The sequence below is a fragment of the Aphelocoma coerulescens genome, chromosome 2 (assembly GCF_041296385.1).
Source record: "Aphelocoma coerulescens isolate FSJ_1873_10779 chromosome 2, UR_Acoe_1.0, whole genome shotgun sequence".
Lineage (NCBI taxonomy): Eukaryota > Metazoa > Chordata > Aves > Passeriformes > Corvidae > Aphelocoma > Aphelocoma coerulescens.
The window spans coordinates 42,995,201-43,014,958 of NC_091015.1; the positions used below are offsets into that span (position 1 = coordinate 42,995,201).

Here is a 19,758-nt window from a genome sequence, read left to right on the forward strand (position 1 = left end):
AATATTGTCTTACCTGATAAAAATTGGGAAACAATTTATTCCCTTTCTATTTCTTAATTCTTCCCTGTCAGTATACCCAGTCACTGATAAACTGTACGACACCTGGCTTTGGTATTTTTTTTTTCATCAGTGGCATAAATCAAATATATTTCTTCTTTTACTCCACCATTATGCTATTATTAATATCCACTGCTTTGACGTAGTTGCTTTGGCTTTCTGGTTTAGTTGCATGTATTTTAAGCCTATTGGAATATACATCTTCAGAGGGTAGAATCATAGGCTCATAGAATCGTCTGGGTTGGAAGTGATGTTAAAGAACAACGTGTAGTTTCAACCCTTTTGCCAAGGGCACGGACCCCTCTCACTAGACTTGGTTGCTCAGAGCTCCATCCAGCCTGACCTTGAACACTTCCAGAGATGGGGCTTCCACAGCTTCTCTGAGCAACCTGTGCCAGTGGCTCACCACTGTACAGAACTGCACTCTTAGGAAAACTCTGAAAGCAGATGTTTATTGAAGGTAGCAGGAAGACTCTGCTGACTTAGCTTTTCATGCAGATCTGTTTTTTTTCTTTGCAGACATAGTGTGTATGTATGAGAGAATTAGCATTCCAGTGAAATGCTGGTCTTCGGCATTGCAGAAGTTGTCAAAAAAATTCTGATGTCAATTTTGGTGTTTACAGTAGCATAGAAAGCTCCCCCCCCCGCCCCTTTTGTTTTCTGATGAACCAGCTGGACTGTGGACACAAAAGAGTCAACATTGGCAGAACCTATGCTAAGAAAATCCCACTATAAAATCAAGAATTAATCTTTTTGTATTTTTAATATAGAAACGTGTATCTTTATAGAAAAAAATTAATGTACCAAATAGTAGTTTAACATGCAGTGAAAAAACTGTCTGGTGTTTTACTTTATATGGACCCTTTTATTGCCTTAGACCCATTTATTGCCTTAGGTAACAAGCTTAATAAAATTAATGCTAAATCTTTGACATGCTTGTTAAAATATTCCTGATTCGTAAACATTGTTAAGTATCTTTTTATTGCATATTGAAGCAGATATATGCATATTATAGTATGTTGTAAAGGCCAGACCATGATATCTTAACTGTGTATATCATATTCTTCTGTTTAATGTTTTCTCTTTCTTTTTTTTTTCTTTTTTATTCTTTTTTTGTTGTGGTTTATTTAATTTTAGGTTGGTTGGAGTACTGCAAGAGATTATTACACGTTTCTTTGGTCACCTATGCCAGAAAATTATGTGGAAGGATCAACTGTTAATTGTGTGCTGACTTTTCAAGGTGAGTATAAGGCAGGAGTATCTATCTGTATTTTCCAGCCTACACAGCTTTTAAAATACTTAAAGTGCCAAGCATTGTATGACCGTACTAGAGTTTTAAAAACATAAATTGGAGGAGAATTTTCAACATTTCACCATGGGAAGTTTAGTCTTATTTTAGATATCAAGGAAATTGTAAAGGAAAGTATGTAACTTAGTATGTTTTTTGCATAGTAATGGCATATATTCATGACTGATAGAGAAGCTCTGCTGGAAATGATTAAAATACTGAAAATGACTTTGTTTAATCATCAGTAGGCTTTTTGGCATCTCTTACTGCATTGTGTCTTTACATAGTCCTTAGTCTCTGGACTTCAGACATTATCAATGTGAAGAGATTCTTGTCAAATAATAAATAGTGTAGATAATAGTTTTGTGAGGGTTCAGAGTAGTCATAGAGTTGCATGGGACCTTTTGCAGCAAGGAATGGATGGAAATGTCTGAAGCTTTTAAGAAAAGAGTAAAGAACAAACCAGAAAATGTTACACCACTGTACAAGTCTATAGTATAATTACATTTTCAACACTGTGTGTGGGTCATATCCTCTCCCTCCCCTTTGCAATCTCAAAACCAGTCTAGTAAAGTGCAACAAAGAAGATCAAAATTAAGAAATAGCTTCTCTTTAAGGGTGTGGAATTATAAAGATGAGAGCCACACTTATTAAATAGAAAAAGGGACAATGGCTGTGGATTGTGACCTGGCAGGTTTATGTCTGACATTAGGAAGAACATTTTTACTGAGAGGGAGTAGTGCAGCTGTTGAACAGGTATCATTGGTTTGGAAGAATGAGAATTCCATACAGTTGTTTAGACACAGCCTCAGTAGTCTCAGGCAGGTGCTGACAACAGTCTCTTGTGTGGGAAACCAGACTAAATGACCTTCCAAACTTCCTTCTGCCAGGTTTTTCAGGCTGGGAAAGGGAAATAATGTGAAGGGACTGATGCCTCTAAAATCAGCTACCCATTGCATGAGTGGATTAATATCCATTCTATAGATAGTATAGAAGTAAATAGGAACCATTGATGTAAGCTACCAAGTGACAAGTTCAAAATGGAGGTAGAGATGGTACTTTTATGACACAGTCAACATGCAGAACTTGTTGCCACAGGACATAACACACATTTAAAATTTCACTTGAAAAGAGCACCTCCACTAAATGAATGCTTTTCTGCTTACAAACAGATGTACCATCGTATCTTCTTTTTTACTTCCCATACTTGGCCTTAGTCTTAAAGCATATTAAAAAAAAAAATGGAGTCCTGAAATGATGACTATATTAGCTCGTTGTCTTATTAAAGCTGCAAATAGTGATAGCTTGGATGAGTTCAGTTCTTTTTCTTTTGCCAGGTCTTTTTTTATTCTGCTGCTTTCGATGGTGACCACGTCCACATGGTCCGATAACCTGATAGCCATTTTATAACCTTGAAGTTAACTAAAAAGTGTGTGTGCTCCATAGAAACTGGAAGGAAATCATTAGTTTCTTTTACAGTTACCAAAGTTCACTGAATGAATGCAGTCAGATTGGACTGAAAAGTGATCTAGAAAAGTCGGACTCTTCATGCCATTATCAGTCCTTTGTATGTAGAAATTTTACCACACATGAAGAGACCGAGTAACTCTGCCCATCTGTTACATTCCATCCTGACAGATCTCCACTTTTATAGAGTTGCCAGATTGAATCTCCATTCAAACAGTCTCCCAGTTGTGTTTGGCAAGATATTTTAATGCTTCTGAGATGAGATCAGTAGAGCTTACAGGAGCTTAATTATCTGAGCTAAATAGTAAATGTTGTGCAGCACATTAAATGTGTTGGTTTTGTTTTTTTTTTTTTTTTTTTTTTAGGATCAAGTAGGTGTGCTGGAAGAAAATAATCAGAAATCTGTTTCTCCAGTACATGTTAGATACAAGAAAAAAGACTTTCAGTAGTTTTAAAATCAGGTTGTCTGAACCAATATTAAAACACGCTGAAGCAGCAATGTAGGTTGTTCTGCATTTATTTCTGCATAGTTTCATCTTACTTAAGCCCTGAATCAGGTAAACTGAACTACAGTGCTATATAGGGAAGTGTAGCCAGGCCCAAAAGCATGAATCCTGATGTTTTGAGGTTCAGATACTATTCCCTGACTGTTAATAAAGTATACGACTAATGGAAACATGAAGTTCTTGATACAAGTGCTGTCTATACAGCAAATGTAATGTTTTACAATTTCTAGGAAAAGTAGCTAAGAGTACTGGCAAAGGACTTCCAGGAATATGGAATAAAAGTTGGTGAAAAGTTAATGATAAAGTTAGAAAGGGAGAAGACTGAATTGTGATGAAAAAAGAACTGAAATGGGTGGCATCACCTGTTGGACTGAACACTGGATGAAGATTTATTATATTAGTATCATCCTCAGGCTGGCTACAGTATCTGAAAATAAGTATTCAGAATAAAACTGGCTGGTTTTCTTATCATTCAACTGGGTAAGGCATGGATCTTGAATTTACTAATAAAGGTAAAAATCTCTGTAGTTCTGGAAATGATTGTTTAACACTCATAAATCTTACTGTGTAATTCTGGGTCATGCAAGAGGCTTGAAACTTTAGTGGGCAACAGTTCAATTGGATAGTCACACAGAAGTTCTTCTCAAATAATTTGCTTGCACAATGCACTATTACATATCTTCAAGGAAGAGGATTTATTCTTACTTGTAAAGTCTAGAAGAATTTTTTTCAGTTTTAAAAAATAAACTCTTTATTTAACTCCAGGCTCTTCCCTTTCATCTGGTGTCATCCATTCAGAGCATTTCTGTGCTTTGGCATTTGAAAATAGCAAAAATAAATTGTGTTTGTCCCACAAACCCCTTCCCCCAAAACAACAAGAACAACAGCAAAACCTATGTGCAAATGGTACCTGGTAAAGTTGCAGATGTCTTGTCATTGCATATTATTCTGTCTTTGTCTGTTGTAATTGGTTGTGTAGGTATTTCAAGGCCAAAAGATCACTTACGCTCTGTTCTGTGACTGTACAGCAGTCACACGATAATGTGGTCATGATAAACTTCATGGTATATGATTGGTAATGATTCTGTTTCATAAGTGTATGAGCAGCAGCTATTGCCTAGCACTGTTTAGTCTTTGTCTTAAATACTAGTAGAAATTGCTGGGGGATGAAGATTGCGAAATAGGGTGACTTCTTCTTTTTGCTGTTTTGATCTATGCCTGAAATCTGTGAGCCAAACATGGTGTGGTAATCTGTCTACAAATGGAGACTTGTAAGCTTGTGTAGAATGTTTCTTCAAATACGAATTTATTTTGACAGGATATTATCTACCAAATGATGATGGAGAATTTTATCAGTTCTGTTATGTGACTTACAAAGGAGAAATCCGTGGAGCAAGCACACCTTTCCAGTTTCGTACCTCTTCTCCTGTTGAAGAATTGCTCACTATGGAGGATGAAGGAAACTCTGATATGTTAGTGGTGACCACAAAAGCTGGACTTCTTGAGGTTTGATATAAAAATTCTTAAAATGCTATTTTCTTTATACTATATACGTACAATCACAGATACTGAAGAAAAAACTAGGAGGAAAAGCCTACATGTGTCTGTGTAATGTATATATTTCTGGCTTGTTCTGTAGTATTTGGTTGAAGTTCAGAAAATTTGCAGGTTAAATCAATATTTAAAAATGTATAGCAATAAGCATGGATTGGGAAATGTAAGAGGTAGATGTTGCCCATCTCTCACATCTGTAGTCCCCAGCTAACTGGAGGGGGGGAAGATACCCTTTGTCTGAAATGGTGGTTCTTGTAAGGAAAAAGAGTTATAGAACTAGTATACTTTTATTTGTGCCCAAGTTAAGAGCCCTGGAGACTGAGCTGAATAACTGCAGGTGCCTAAGTATATTAGAGTTGGTCTTGTTTTACTTAAAGCAGTTTTCTATGTGTTGTGTTCTTTGCTAGAGAGATGTGGTTAGACTTCTGTGCTTATGTCCAGAGTCAAGGTGTTTTACATTTGCTTGTTGCTGTTTGTAGGCTGAACACTATTTAAACCCAAACAAACAAAAAAGGAACCCAAACTAACTTTTGTTTGAGTTTCTTCTTGGAAAATTGCTCGGTACAGTTCCCTTACCTTGCCACCAGACATCTTATCCTGTTGTCAGTTGCATCTAGGCACATAAATGCATGTATTTGATTTATGGTTTTCAAAATTTAGGGATAAGAGACTTAGTACAGAGATACATCTGGGTATTTTTGCTTTTCAGATATGTATTCATAGTACTAAAAGAAGTTCTCAAGTATTTTTTATGGTCTTGGTTTATAGAACTGTAGAATGGTTTGGGTTGGAAGGAACCATATAAGGTCACCTACTCCAACCCGCTGCAGTGAGCAGGGACATCTTCAACTAGATCAGGTTGCTCACAACCCCATGCAGCCTGACCTTCAACTTTTCCAAGGGTGGTGCATCTACCACCTCTCTGGACAACCCTTTCTAGAGTTTCACCACCATCATCATGAAAGTTTCTTTCTTACATCTGATCTGAATCTATCCTCTTTCAGTTTAAAACCTTCACCCCTTGTTCTTTTACTACAGGTCCTACTAAACAGTTTGTGCATCTTTTTTATAAGCCCCCTTAAAGTCTTGAAAGGGCACAGTTCACGTTTCAGGGCTTTTCAGGTGTTGGGGGTAGGGTGTATGTGTGTATTCATTTTTCTCAAGAAATTCCTCAAATACTGCTTTAGAGAGAGCGTGTGTCTCTACACTCAGCTGTCATTTTTTCACCAAGCTGCCATCATCAGAATTAGCTCTTCCACAGTTGCTGTCACTTGAGAATAGTAAAGGCACTTCATTTAAGGAAGGAAAACTTGAGGATAAATCAGGACACTGCAAAGCATGCTATCTAATGGTAGTCTGGTACTATGTAGTTAAAGCAATTAAACTTTAGAAATTTGGGAATAAGGGGAAAACTGTAATAACCTAGCCAGGGAAAACTGGAGTAATCCATTATCCACTTGTTTGATTAGAATGAAGGGGAGAAAAATTACCAACCCCCTTTTTTTTATTTTTTTTTTTTTCCCCCCCAGTTTAAAATTGAAAAAATAGTAAAAGAAAAAGAAGAGCTATTAAAGGTAACTTCTGTTCTGGAAAAGGAAACGACACAACTCAGAGATCAAGTTGAACAACTGGAAAAAGAACTTAACCATGAAAAGCAGAGATGTGAACAACTGCAAACAGAGCAAAAGGTTAGTTGTTTAACTGATTAAAGCTGACTCATAATGTCTATAATACTGCTTTTTCAAGGACCAGTCAAACTGTGTGAAAATCAGCTATCAACCCCCCCCAGCAGTTAGATAGACATTTACACTAGAATAGGTCAGTTCCTATTAACCTCCTGCCACTATTCCTTTTATGTCGTAAAATGGCTAAAATATTTAAGGCTTTTGGTACCAGGCTTGGTAAGATAATCGATGACAACTGTTTCCAGATGTTTGACATTTAACTGTGGAATTCATAGTGGAAAGTAGTTGATAATTTAAAGTTTGCTTACATTAATTTAAAATGGAAGAAGGCTTTTCAAAAAAAGCTCCCATTAGGGAATAAGTGCATAGAACACAAGCTGTTGAAAATTATAAAAGTTTTTGGTATGAAAAGCAAAGATCAAGACTTAACAGAGAGTACTTCTGCCAAGGACTGAAAAGTAACTAGTAACTGACTTCTCTCAAAAGGTCTCACAATTCAAAGGGAAAAGAAGCATAAACCTAAAAATCAGTTTAAAGGATTTATTAATAGCAAAAATGTAAATGTAGCCTAAACCAAAGCCAGCTTAATTTGGAGCTCTGTATGTTGTAAGGAGGAAATCTAATACTATAGAATTGGCACCAAAAAGTTGGATCTAATCTATTTTTAAGCTGCTGCTTTTTAAAAAAACCCAACTTTTAGGAGAAGATTAAAAACATGTGGGAGGGAGGTGGTGACATGGACAAATTTGAAGTAATGAAACCTATATAATTTAGCTGTGGACAGCAGTTAATAGACTATTTCTAGGTACCAGTGTGTACATGTCAACAGTCCTGTGTCATACACCTTTAAAAGGAATTTGTGAAGGGAACTTGAAAATGTTAGTGCTTTGTAGTGTACTTTTGAACAGTGAGTGAAATGGACTAGTGTTGGCTAAGGAAGAAAGAAAGGGTAGATCTTGTTGAGAAAAAAGTTTTTCCTATTAAAGAATGATTTTAATTTAACGTGCATGGGAGAACTAGTGCAAATCAATGAGAGAAGAATATAAATTCACATTTCAGGGATTAGCAGATCATAAGTTTGGTGGATAAATCTGAATGAGCTGCACAGATACTTTTCATTGTCATTTGAGGCTCTTATTTTAAAAAAATGTTTGAAAGCAAACTGTCAGTTCCAACCCATGTTAACTTTACAATTCCATCTTAGAACAATTTGTGAAATGGAATTTTGACTGCTGTTGAGCAAGGATACAGTTAGACAGTATAAGAACAAAAATGTCTTGGTACTTTCTCACGTTTTACAGTGAACTTCTCTAATCCAAAATAGTTTTTGCCTCTAAGATACCAGAATTTAGCAAAAAGAATTTAATTTCAGGAATGTTTGGATTTATTTTGTGGGTTTTTTCTCTCTCTTTTTTTTTCTCTGTTACTGTTGTTCTCCTTTGGCCTTGTATTTCCATGAAGAGATAATGCAGTGTGACAAACTTCTCACTTGTACTTAGCTACAAATAGATGTCTGATCTGAGGCTGATGCAGCTCTTCACCTGGCTCTTCACCTGGCTAAAATACTATGGAAGTTTTCTAACTTATGCAATTATTTTTTGTCTCCAATAGACAAAAGAGAGAGACTTGGATGCTCTCTTATTTTACATCTTTTATGTCCTGTTCTCTGTTTTTCACTTTTTTAAAAAAAGAAACACATCTGCTGAGCTGAAAAAGTATTCATTTGTTTATGTGTATAAGCAGAATATAAATTGGTTGTTATTCTTGAAAATTAAGTGAGCATCTACTAAATCAGGTGCAGTATGTTAACTTTTTAATCATCAGAAATTTTAATAAGCAATGCTTTACATGTGTCTCTCCAGTCTTAAAGATGACTTGCTCTCCTTGCCTCCCCACTCCAGTACACGAAATACAGCAGTGGGTTGCAGGATTATGTAATTTATGTTTGCTTGGAATACATACAGTATGTTAATGGATTGATTGAAAGATTCCTGAGCAGCAGTGACGCAGCACTCAGGTGGATTTCAGTACCTAGGTTTTATGTTTCTTGTGGCTTGTTTAAAAAATAAAGCATCAACCAAAGCCAAAAATCCAAATAAACAGCCCCACAAAACACACCCTCCCCAACTGACCTCTAAAATGAATCTTACCAAACAGCTCCTGAACACAGCCACCAAATAATCTGGTGCACTTTGTGGGATGGGAATAGTTGTTAGTGGCAATAAACATAAGCAATGCATTAACTTGGGTGTTTTAATATAAGACTACAGGGGATAATCTTTGAAGTGATAAGTAATCAGAATGTATTTGTATTTTCTGTAACAGCAGAACCTTCACAGGTGCTTAGTGTGAGCCAGGTTGTTATGGCTTGGCTTATGGGTTTTTTGCCTTTGAGTGGTTGTTTTAACTAAGTATTATGGGGGCTTTTTATTTTCTTCTTTTATTTCTAGTTCTCTTTTTTCATATCCATGTGAATTTTTAGTTACGCTCTACAAACTTTGAATGCATAAATAGGTAAAAAATGGAATTCATGAATTTAAAATTTGTATTTTTAAAAATCTTTAATTAGGAAAAGGTTTAACTATTTGGAATTCTATTTTCAAAATCTTCTAGTATACTTTAGAGCATATTGGACTAATGAACAACAATTAATAAAACAAAATAGCCCATATAAGAAAATATAATTATTGTATATACTAGATATCATTACCTTTGTAGTTTAAGACAGCTATAATAGAAATCTATTTCTGTTCAAAGTAAAGTTACGTTGAACCTGTGCGCAATCTCTTAACAGCATACTTGGTTTTTTGTTTGTTTTTGCAAGTACTTCCATCGGGAAGTGCACAATATATTTCTGCTTGTGCAAAAAGGTCTCAAAAACCCCCTAGTAGTACAAAGTACTGTGTTTAAAAAGCAGTAGTTGCACGTGCTAAGGAAGTGGATGTGTCTATACAGACAACATGTATTTGATTCTAATTGAGTGCAGAGCTCTTGGCAACTGATGTTTGCTTATTACATTTGTATTGTGATAAGGGAGCCCTGGAGTTATGAACCCCTGCATACATAATACTTGTCAGTTTGCCTAATTTTGGAAAACCTTAGTTTCTTCAGAGAAAATAATATGGTTATCTGAGCTCATGTGTTTTGTCTTTTGATCAAATCCATTGTTAAGCTACATTGTATTTTTGTAATTGAACAGAATGGGGATAGTGTGGTTAGGGGTTGTAGTACATAAGTTACTTTGCTGTGGTGCAGTATAACAAATAGAAGATAGAGAAGCTCCAAGTTCCTAATACGAAAATCATTCCTTAAAAACCAGTTCTCTTAAAATCCTCTTTTATTCATATGCCTTTAGACTACTTTCTTCTTTTTGGTATGGATTTTTATCAGTCCTTTATTTTCAGAAATAGCTCAGAAGTAGTTTGGATCATTGAGAAATGCTTCTGTAGAAGCATTGCTTTTTTAAAATAGACAGGATAATTGTTGACACGACAATGCCACAGCTGTATCCTAATTAGTACTTCCCTCCTACTCTTGATTAAATGACCTCTCTTCACACCTAGTTACTCTTAGAGAATTTTGGGCAGTGGAACTATTGTTTTCTCTGTGTGCTTTTTGTCTTGTTGGGGTGTTTTGTAAGTGGTTAGGGAAAATACTAGGAAGAGATAAGCTAAAAGTAGATCAATCTTTTAAGAAAAGGGCATACTAAACAATCTGTTCAGGTGTAATACAATCAGTGCTCCTTGAAGCTTGACTGTTGGGCTCTATGCATGTTTTCAAGTATTGAAAAGATTCCCATTTTTTTGAGTTTTAAAAACAGGTGTTTGTGGCACTTGAAATTAATGGCCACAGCAGACTACAGATTTTGGTTTGCAAAGGTGCCCTTGCTGTTCAAGAGATAAACAATTTTGTGTTGCCTTCTTACAAGGTAGCCATGTCATTTCCTACCAAAGGTAGGAGGAATAAATGCACTCAAGACATAAAGTTGTAATGTGCTGTTAGAATTCTTGAAACGCATCTTCTTGTAACACGTTACTGTACTCTGAGTCACTACTTGTCCCTAAAGGCTTTTGGTTTTTTACATTTGGTTAATTTTTTAATGTTTTATCACATTAATAAAAACCCATTTGTATTCAACATACGAATGATTCTGCAGACAGCATTTTCTCTTGTTGTCGTCGTCACCATCACAGAAAAAAAAATATTTGCAAGACAGACAGCTTGGCATTAGTTGGTGTTTGCTCTCACAAGGAACACGCTCTCCAGCCCCACTTTTTTAGTGTGTACTTATGGTTTATTACCATTAAGTTGTGTTAATAACCCCACCCTTCCAAAGCTTGAGATATTGTAAGATGAGGGACAAATTCAGTCTGTATTTCTTTTAGGTTGATCTTTTCCTCTTATCTAAGGCTTGCTTAATGCTGTATGTAGTTGTTCTGACAAGATCAGTTTAGAGAGGGCTTTTCCTGCCCCAGCATGAGCACTCTCTTTAGTCTTCTGAAAAGGGCTATATTTTCAGTTAGAGGAAAACATAGTATTCCTTTGCAGCAGTTTTCATGTCAGTTAAACTGTTCCTACTTTTTTTTTTTTCCCCCAGATGACATTAAAATAGTTCTTACTGAGTGTGAAGATTTAACTTAATCTGTTACTACTCTGTGTGGGAATTCAGAGTAAATGTGAAATTATTGGAAATGTTTCAGAAATGTCACATCTTCTTCTTACAACCTTCTGTTAGTGTTTCCAAGTTAATCTGTTTTTACTAGGGTGGTGTTCCCTGGTAGCATACTTTTATTTAGGATCATGCTGTATATACACCTTGCAACTCTAGGAATAGAACACTGTTAAAATAATGATGTAGCTGCGCACTATGATTATTTTGCTTAAGAAGAAGACACATTATACATGATTACCAGAACTGTTTCAGGTTGCTTGTAGTATTTCAACTTTTCCTTTGGTTTGCTTTTGTAAACTGGTACATAATCAGTGTGCTGAATCATATTAGTATGCTGCTTTTATCTGAATACATTTTGCTTTTTAAAAAATTGAAGGAAACAAACTTTTTAAAAAGGAAATGGAGCAAAGCTTAGTATGTTTTTATTTAGAAAACAATAATAGAAATATTTTTAATCTCTATCTTAGACATTATGAATATAAAATGTATACAGCTTTGTACATAACAAGAAGGAATACTTTTTGGTCTTTGTGTTCCCTGTTTTGTGTATGCTTAAACTGTGTGTAAGGTCTGTGGCAGCAGTGCACTTGCCTACTGTTTTAAGATTCAATATTACTGTGCTGAAGAAGAGAAACGTGCAGCAGTCATTGTGTGTCTTTTCGTTGGTCATTCCTCTGATACTCTGCAGCCAGTCAATTTTGTGAACACTGTGCTTTTGTAGAGAGCAGAGCTTGCAAAAGATGCTTTTGCAGTCATTGGTCTCCCTCTAGTGGGAAGAGAGCACTTCTGACCTGATTACTTTAATGTGACAGTGGTGACAAGTCTTATTCCTGTGGCAGTAGTTCCTGTCTACGTTTAGCTTGAGTCAGAAGCAACAGATTTGCAGAGTGCCTGTTCATCCTTTGATCTTATGAACATTTGAATAGTGTTTCTGTTATGATGCTGGCATAAACTGAGGCAGGAGTGAACTTACTGACTTGATAAACTTGTTCTTTCATGCTTTTTGTAAATTTAATTTACCATTTAACTTTATAAAAGTAGGCTTATTCATCTATCTGATGGGGAATTTTAACAAGACATCCATATAAATTCACATTCTACTGACAGGTTCTACCTGCACAGTAGCTTTATTTATTGGAGAATTTTATTCAAATATCAGAGATTAATTTAAGTTGGATTTTGGTGCCATTTTATAAGGAGAGTTTCTCTGTTTAGAAAGTGAAAAAACACTGTTGTGCAGTGTGATACGTCAGCAGTACAAGTGTCTAGTACAGCCTGTGTGCATAGAAGTGAATCAAGTGTTTTTTCAGTGTCTCTTTAGACCAGGCTCTGTTCATATGGTTCATGTGTGCTGCATGTGTGAAAATCTGATGGTCAGGAAGATGCATTGTTTTAGGAAAAAAAAACACCACCAAAATTAAGTGACAACAAGCCGTCCAAGAGGCAAAAACCCAAACAGCAACCAAAAGACTGCCCCCCAGCCCAAAAAGCAAACCTTCCCCCAGCTTCATTTAATTTTAGACACAAATTAAGCACTCAGATTCGCTCAGGTTGGCACCAGCAATTACAGCACCCTTGGGTACTATAAACATCATATGAAGAGAAAACCCTGTTTTATGGGGATTTTTTTTGACTGTTCTGTGTATGAGTATTTCTTAAACTGGGCACTTGAAAATTATTTCAATGGAAAATTAAAGAGTAACTAGAGATATTCTATAATTCAATTATGTATTCATGAAAATGACTTCACAAAATCAATAGCTTACAGTGAAATTATAGCATGTTTTAAGAATTAACATTCTGACATATAAATACATGTTGCAAAATCACAGCATGTGTAAATGCTTCAGCTGCCTTCTGCAAAAAGTTGCATGTTTGTAGTCTTCATGACAATAATTGAGTGATTGATGTAACTTAGATGAACTCTTACGGAGTTAGACCTTAGTTTTGTAGTTTTGATCTCTTTAACAATACTAGTTGAAGAATTAACAGTTAAAATACTACCACTGTGATATCTTAGGTTTTCAAAATAGACTGACTGCAGTGTTTTTTAGAGCAATATTTCTATAACAAGTCATAGTCACAAGGATAAAAGCTTCATGTTACTGAGTTTATTTGGAATTGGTTTGCTGTTCTATTTTACTGAATGCTTAAATTTTTTTAGGAAGGAAAATTACAAATTGAGGTTTTCTTTCAGATGTTTCAGGTCCTGTGTTATGTGCAGACTCAGGTTTTGCAGTGGCTGCAGTGATGCTATGTTGTGTTCATCATTTATCCTCAGAGGTCCTTTAAACAGAATATGATGTCAGCCAAGTGTTTCACATGATTCTGTTGGAGCTGCTGTGATGTCAGTGGGATAAAGAAAAGGCTCCTGCAGATAATTCATCTAAACCCCCTAAATTCTCTGTAGGATATCAAGCATAATGGTTCCTCTGACATTAAATTACATACAGATAAATCAATCCAGCTGAAAGGTGGTGCTGCCTTTTTTTTTCTTTTTTGTTTTTAAGTAGATTGCCTTGTATTTAGTGATTTGACCTCTTCAGTGTAAGCTGCATGGCTCATTTTTAACTTTTCATCCTTCTTCATTACAGTGTATGCATTTTCTAAAAAGTAAAAAAAGGCTGCAGATACTAGCCATTAATCAAAGGTGAATGCTTTAGGTGTGGGATGACTTTGAAAAGGCTGGTAGGGAGTTCTGCATGTTATGGAAAGGGGAGATGAAGCATAAAAAACCATGCTGCCCATTGCCATACTGCAAGGTGGCACGTCTGGAAATAGTCTTGGGTTGTGTTTTTCAAGTATTCTGTCTGCTGGATCTCTTTCTGTGTTTGAAAAATGTGTTGTATGTGCTGATTCATAGGAAGGGATGTCTGTACCGTTTTGCTTCCATTAACCAGACTCTGTTCAGCAGTGTTTTACTGCTGTTTTAAAAATCCATTAGAAGTAAGAAATATGTAGGGAGAGCGTGTTGTTCTTCCTTGTTGAATGTACGGATTTTGCCATAATTTTCTCTTACAAAAATGAGAATTTAGAAACATTGTAGCTATTCCATTCTCAAATGAAAGATTATTAGTCCTTTTGCAGTAAGAATTTATTTATGAAATGGATTTTAAATGTGTTTAAAGGATGACTCCAGGTATGATCTTTGCATATCCTTTAGGTAGAGCTTATAATAGCTTTATGAGGACAGTGTTACCTGGAATTACAATAAAATTATTTTTGAAATAATCAGTCTTAAATCTTCTGCCATTTTAGAATAGCAGTAAAAATTTTGGAGCTCCCATATTTCTTCATGTTCCCTATCTGAAGGTACATCAAGATTTTCAAAGTGTAATTTAGATTCTAGGGAAATTCACTTGACGACTCATTGAATTTTTGTTGTTTCATTTTACTAGCGAGACTCCTAGTAGTTACAGGAATTTTTGTTTTGATAACTTCTTGTTTTGCAGCAGTAAAGCTGACTTAAGTAATTTCTGGTTGCTTACTCTTGACCCTTGGTGCAGTTTTCTTCCCACTCCCACCCTTCTGGCTGTTGCAGCTCTAGGGAAGGAGATGGGGGAGCTGCATTTGTAACTGGATTAAAAATAACCTAAAATTGTTAGGTGTTTTTAAACCAGTTCATTAAAATGATTCATGCTCTTGCTGTGCTTTTTTTATTCCTCTGTTAAGAAGGTGGAAGAAAATATATAATATTGGTAGATGTATCAGATAAGATAAATGAATTAAAGCAATTATTACAGAAAGTAATTACCTTTTTTGTAAGAGTCATTGTACATTTAGTTGATGTGTTTATTATATTCTTCCCCTTTAGACTCCTTCTAAACACAGTTGACTTTACCTGTAAAATAGTCTAAGAGCACTCATTTTAAATTTTACAGGCTCTGAAACCACTGTAACCAGTGTATGGGACTAGGATTGCTACATCTAAATTGAATTGCTAAGAATTCTGTAAAATAACAAGTTGTCTCTAAAAATTAATCCTTTTTTTTTTTTCTTTAAAAACTGTAGGCTTTAGTTGTATCTAAACAAGTTTATTAGGTGAGAATCTGTTAAGTATGGAACTTTTACATTTTAGTACCGTGTCCCTTTAGAATAACTAGCAAAGCAGCATCAATTGTAATGCTGTTTGTGGAGTGAATTTTTTTCAGGCTATTAATTCCTTTTAATACATGTTACCTTTGGCAGCCTGTTTGAACTGTTTGTACAGTTTATATATATAATGTATCAGATTAAATTCTTTTGAAGGCCCTTGGGTTACAACAGTTACAGTTATACCAAAGTGGTGTTTAGAGAAAACACAGATATGCATTGAAATAGACTTTTTACTATGCTAGGCTTTCAAAACAGGGGCAAGTAATTAGTCTCCACTGCACTAGGGGAGGACAAGCAGTTATAAAGTGTGTTGTTGCTGCTGGTTATATAACAAGTTTTACTTGGAATACTGACTTTAATTAAAATATCCTGCCCTCATTACACCAAGTACGTATATTTTTGGTTGTAGGAAACTGATAAGTCTTCAGAAATAAAGACCTTAAGAAAGTTGTGGGTTATCTTCTCCAATGCTGTTTTTTTAAAAAAGATGGCACATTCATGATTAATTATTGATTAAATTCATGATTAAATTCTTTTTTATATTAAGACATAAGAAAGCCATTTAGAGTTTAAATAGTTGTAATGTATTAGTCCTCTTCTTTTATATAGCATATATAACAAAAACAAGAATCTACTTTACATGCTGGCTTAGTGTGTAGCGAGTGAAGGAGTCATCAGACACATCTGCCACTCCTCAGTTCAATACTACCTACCCCCCCACGCAAAGAAAATCATAATGCTCAAACTTCTGTTTAGTTGCTTGTAAAAGTGGGGCTTAATTATACTTGTGAACAGTGTATCTTGACAATTAATGACTAAAACCAGTCCTCATTATATTTTATTGTACTTAAAACATTGTTAGTTAGGTTGGAATTTGGCCAGTAGGGGTTCTTCGTAAAGTCTGGCTGATGTGTTTCTCTTGATGGAACAGTACAGTCTTGTTATTTCAGGGCATTGAGCTTTGTTTAAAAATGAATAGATGAAGTAGTGCTTTAATCTCCCAAATCTAGAGCAGAAAGACAACTTGTACCTTAGTATCTACACAAACACTTTTAAGTCATGCTGTAGTTAGCTATGTTGGTCAGTCTGTCTTGACCTTGTTTTACACTTTGATTTGTATCACTGTCATGGTTGATAATAAGCTGAGCTTTATCGTACTTTGATATGAGAAAAAGCGGCATATTATCTCAGTATGTGTGATCTACTTTAGTGTTACTTATTTATTTTTTCAAGAAAATAGTTATATAGGGAAAAAACCCCATTTTCTGGGTTATTTAAGACAGCCTGACTTTAAATGGCCGTTTTGCTGTGGTGGAGATGGCATTCAGCTGTCCACTGCCTTAGAACAGTATGGACATTACTATAATTAGGTAATGAATGGAATGTTTAAAGTGGTTTCCCATCTTGTATTTGTCAAGTTTCCTGACAAAGGAATCCATTTTGACTATTGTCATCATCCTCTGTCTCAGCTTCCAATATCCAAGACATAAATCCTACAATGGTTGCATCAGCTTCCTTGAGCTATGTGAGACCTTCTATATGTTCTAGCTAGGAGAATGTCATGCAGTAGCCAGCTCTAAATCAGAGTTGTGTTTTGTTTTGTTTTGTTTCTCCTTTTGCCTGCAGTTGTCTTTACTGTGTCTTGCTACAGTGGTGTAACTGTCTGGAAAAATGCAAGCTCTTCTTCTTTTTAAGTAAAAGCAAGTACAGAGAGAAATAAATTTCTTTGTTTTCTAAGCTAGAGAGTCAGTGGTTTGTGTGCCAAAAGGAAATAGGCAAAAGATAGGAAATAATGTATTTATCCTGTACTCTGAAGTCTTTGGTAGGCTCTGAGTAACTGAATGGTTGCACCAAAACAAACTCCTTATTGACCCCTTATTAACAGATGAACTGTGCATAGCAATATTCAGTAGATATTTATGTATGCTTGAAATGGGCTTGTTATACATTTTAACGAAGAGAAGAAATCTAATGGCCATATTCTGGCATTAATTCAAATAGCATGTTTTACTTCTGAAGAGTCACATTTTTAAATGACGTCTATTTGCAATTTGTTTTCAAAGGATTATATTCAGACATCAGAAGCTTTTAAAAGGGAAAATAATGATTTAAAGAAGAAGCATGAGGAGGCTGCGTCAAAAGTTCTCCAGCTTGAAGAAGATATCATGACTGTTACTCAGAAAGCCATTGCAAAAGAAACTGAGTTAGACAGGTACTTAGTCTTTTTGTTCCTTACCTTCCTTATTTTACTTTTTCCCCCAAAGGTGTTTTTTTTGACTAACAGTTTTTAATACATGCATGGATTTTCCATATTAATAGTTCTGTACCAATACTTTTTCAATATTTTAGTCTGAAGGACAAACTGAAGAAAGTGATGCTTGAGAAGGAGCAACTTGAATGTGTGTTAAAGACAGAAAAGGATGAAAAAGAACTTTATAAGGTAACTTTATTACTTGTACCTGTATACACTGGAATGAAGTGGTTTGAAATAAAAGTAATAATGTTTTATGGAGAACTCTAATAAATTGAATTTGTTAAGGAAAAAGGGAAATGGGTAACTTCTGTGAACATATCTTCAAGATAGTTATAGATGTTCTCATATAAAAATGAATGAGGAAAACAGCATCTGAATTCAACCATGGTATAAAAAGGTCTATAAGAAGGAGAATGAACCAACAATTTGTTAAAGCTCAGACATAGTAACAAAAAATAATAGATTCTAATGAGAAAACTCCTTAGTTATACAGTGCATCACCCAGTAACTGATCGTCTTAAACACACTTTTTCATAACTAAAATACTTCTTAGTCATGTAAATTCTCTTTCCAGACTTTTTTTCTAAATCCCTCTTCTTGAGCCTTGTGTAGCTTTACTGAGAAGCTTTAGTGGGTTCTGTATTGCATTTGTTTTTACTAGCATAGCTGATTTCTCTTGCTGGTATTGAAAGACACCCACACAGAAAAAAAAATACACGGCTGGCCCCCCTCCACTCAAAGTAGGAAAAACTTTATATGCTAAAATAATGAAATCCTTAGGTTGTGTGAAACAGATCAAGTGTATTTAAAAGATTATTTCTGTTCCTAGGAAAATGTCATTATGTGACAGGCAGTATTAGATATACAACAGAGGTTCTAAAATCTAAAAGCATCTTTTACAAGCATGGAATCCCTTTGTAAATAATCAACACAAATCTTCTGGTCTGAGTGGGAAACACTTGAGTGCAGGAGCTGTTCTGCATTATTGTAGGCAGGTTTGTTAAAAGTAGTTTGCTGTCGTTGGATATGAATATTGCTGATGTAGACCTGTTTGCTTTGATGACTGGGCAGATACTACTAGAAGTTTAATTTCTCTTTAGTTTTCTTCAAGTCATTTCTCTTTTGCTTGTCCTTAGTTTTCTAGCATTTGTGAAGATAGGAGTGAGTCCTGAACAGCTTAATTTCATGTGGAGCGAAATTAGGGCTTTAACTTCTACCTGTAGATTGGAGCTGTTGTTAGGTGACCATGCTGAAAGAATTCCAGCCAGAAAGTTTGGGCTGAAAGGCAGTGACAATATCAAATATTTAATTTTTCTCTTTACCCGTTCTAATCTGCCTCAAGTTAGATTAAGTTAGAATTCAGTGAGCTCGTAAATAGACAGGTGAACAGTAGTTCTCCTAACGTGGAAGAAGTTTGACGTGTTTTAGCATCATTGCAGATACACTTGAAGAATACAGAAATAGAAAACACCAAACTAGTAAAAGAAATCCAGACGTTTAAGAATTTGGATGCAAACAAAGAAAACATGATATCGTATTATAAAGAGGAGGTTGGCAGATTACAGCTATTAATAGCTGAAAAAGAAAATATGAAGAAAGCTTTTTTGCACTCCTCATCCAACAAGGTAAGCAGTACTAATATAATTGGCCTGATGTGAATAAACGTATCTAATGTTGTATGTGCTTGACAAGAGAAAGGAAGTTGAAGAAATCACCAGGGTGTAGGCTAAGAGGCAGGAGGATTATGATGTTATCTGTAGATACAGAAGATGATGAAAAGACAGATCTGTTCTAGTTTTGCACCTTTTGAGCTTGTTGAGGTCGTACATGATGAACTGAGATTAACTATGTGTGAAAAGGTAATTTTTGAGTTCAGTAAAAGTGGTGTGCTCCTGAGTTGCTTCTGGCTTCACAAAAAAGGAAAGGAGGTTGAGGAGAAAGTTCCTAATGTAGCTGTGTTGAGACTGTAGAGGGTGATGGAGAAGAAAAGAGGAGACATGAAGTGATTGCTGAAGGACTTGTTAGGTGAACGTAGTGTCAAGCTACAGTGCTGACTGAGAACTTGTGCAGTAGGATTTCGAAGGAAGAGGTGACTTACTATGCCCTGTGGTAGCATTGTGGTTAGCAAGCAGTGTGGTGTAATAGGAGAGTGAAATTGCTGAAGAACTCGTATTTATGTT

General features: G+C 35.4%; 1 protein-coding gene across 5 annotated transcripts in view; it reads left to right on the forward strand.

The window, feature by feature from the left end:
• Window positions 1-19,758, forward strand: part of TAX1BP1 (Tax1 binding protein 1) — a 56,115-nt gene that overhangs the window by 15,685 nt on the left and 20,672 nt on the right. For 3 of the 5 annotated variants that reach the window (XM_069007183.1, XM_069007186.1, XM_069007184.1), the window contains exons 3-8: window positions 1,195-1,297; window positions 4,637-4,824; window positions 6,402-6,560; window positions 17,388-17,536; window positions 17,674-17,764; window positions 19,018-19,203. In XM_069007183.1, the coding sequence (XP_068863284.1) occupies window positions 1,195-1,297; window positions 4,637-4,824; window positions 6,402-6,560; window positions 17,388-17,536; window positions 17,674-17,764; window positions 19,018-19,203 (876 nt within the window). The remainder of the gene's footprint in view (window positions 1-1,194; window positions 1,298-4,636; window positions 4,825-6,401; window positions 6,561-17,387; window positions 17,537-17,673; window positions 17,765-19,017; window positions 19,204-19,758) is intronic. The other 2 variants (XM_069007185.1, XM_069007187.1) reach the window with 2 other exon arrangements.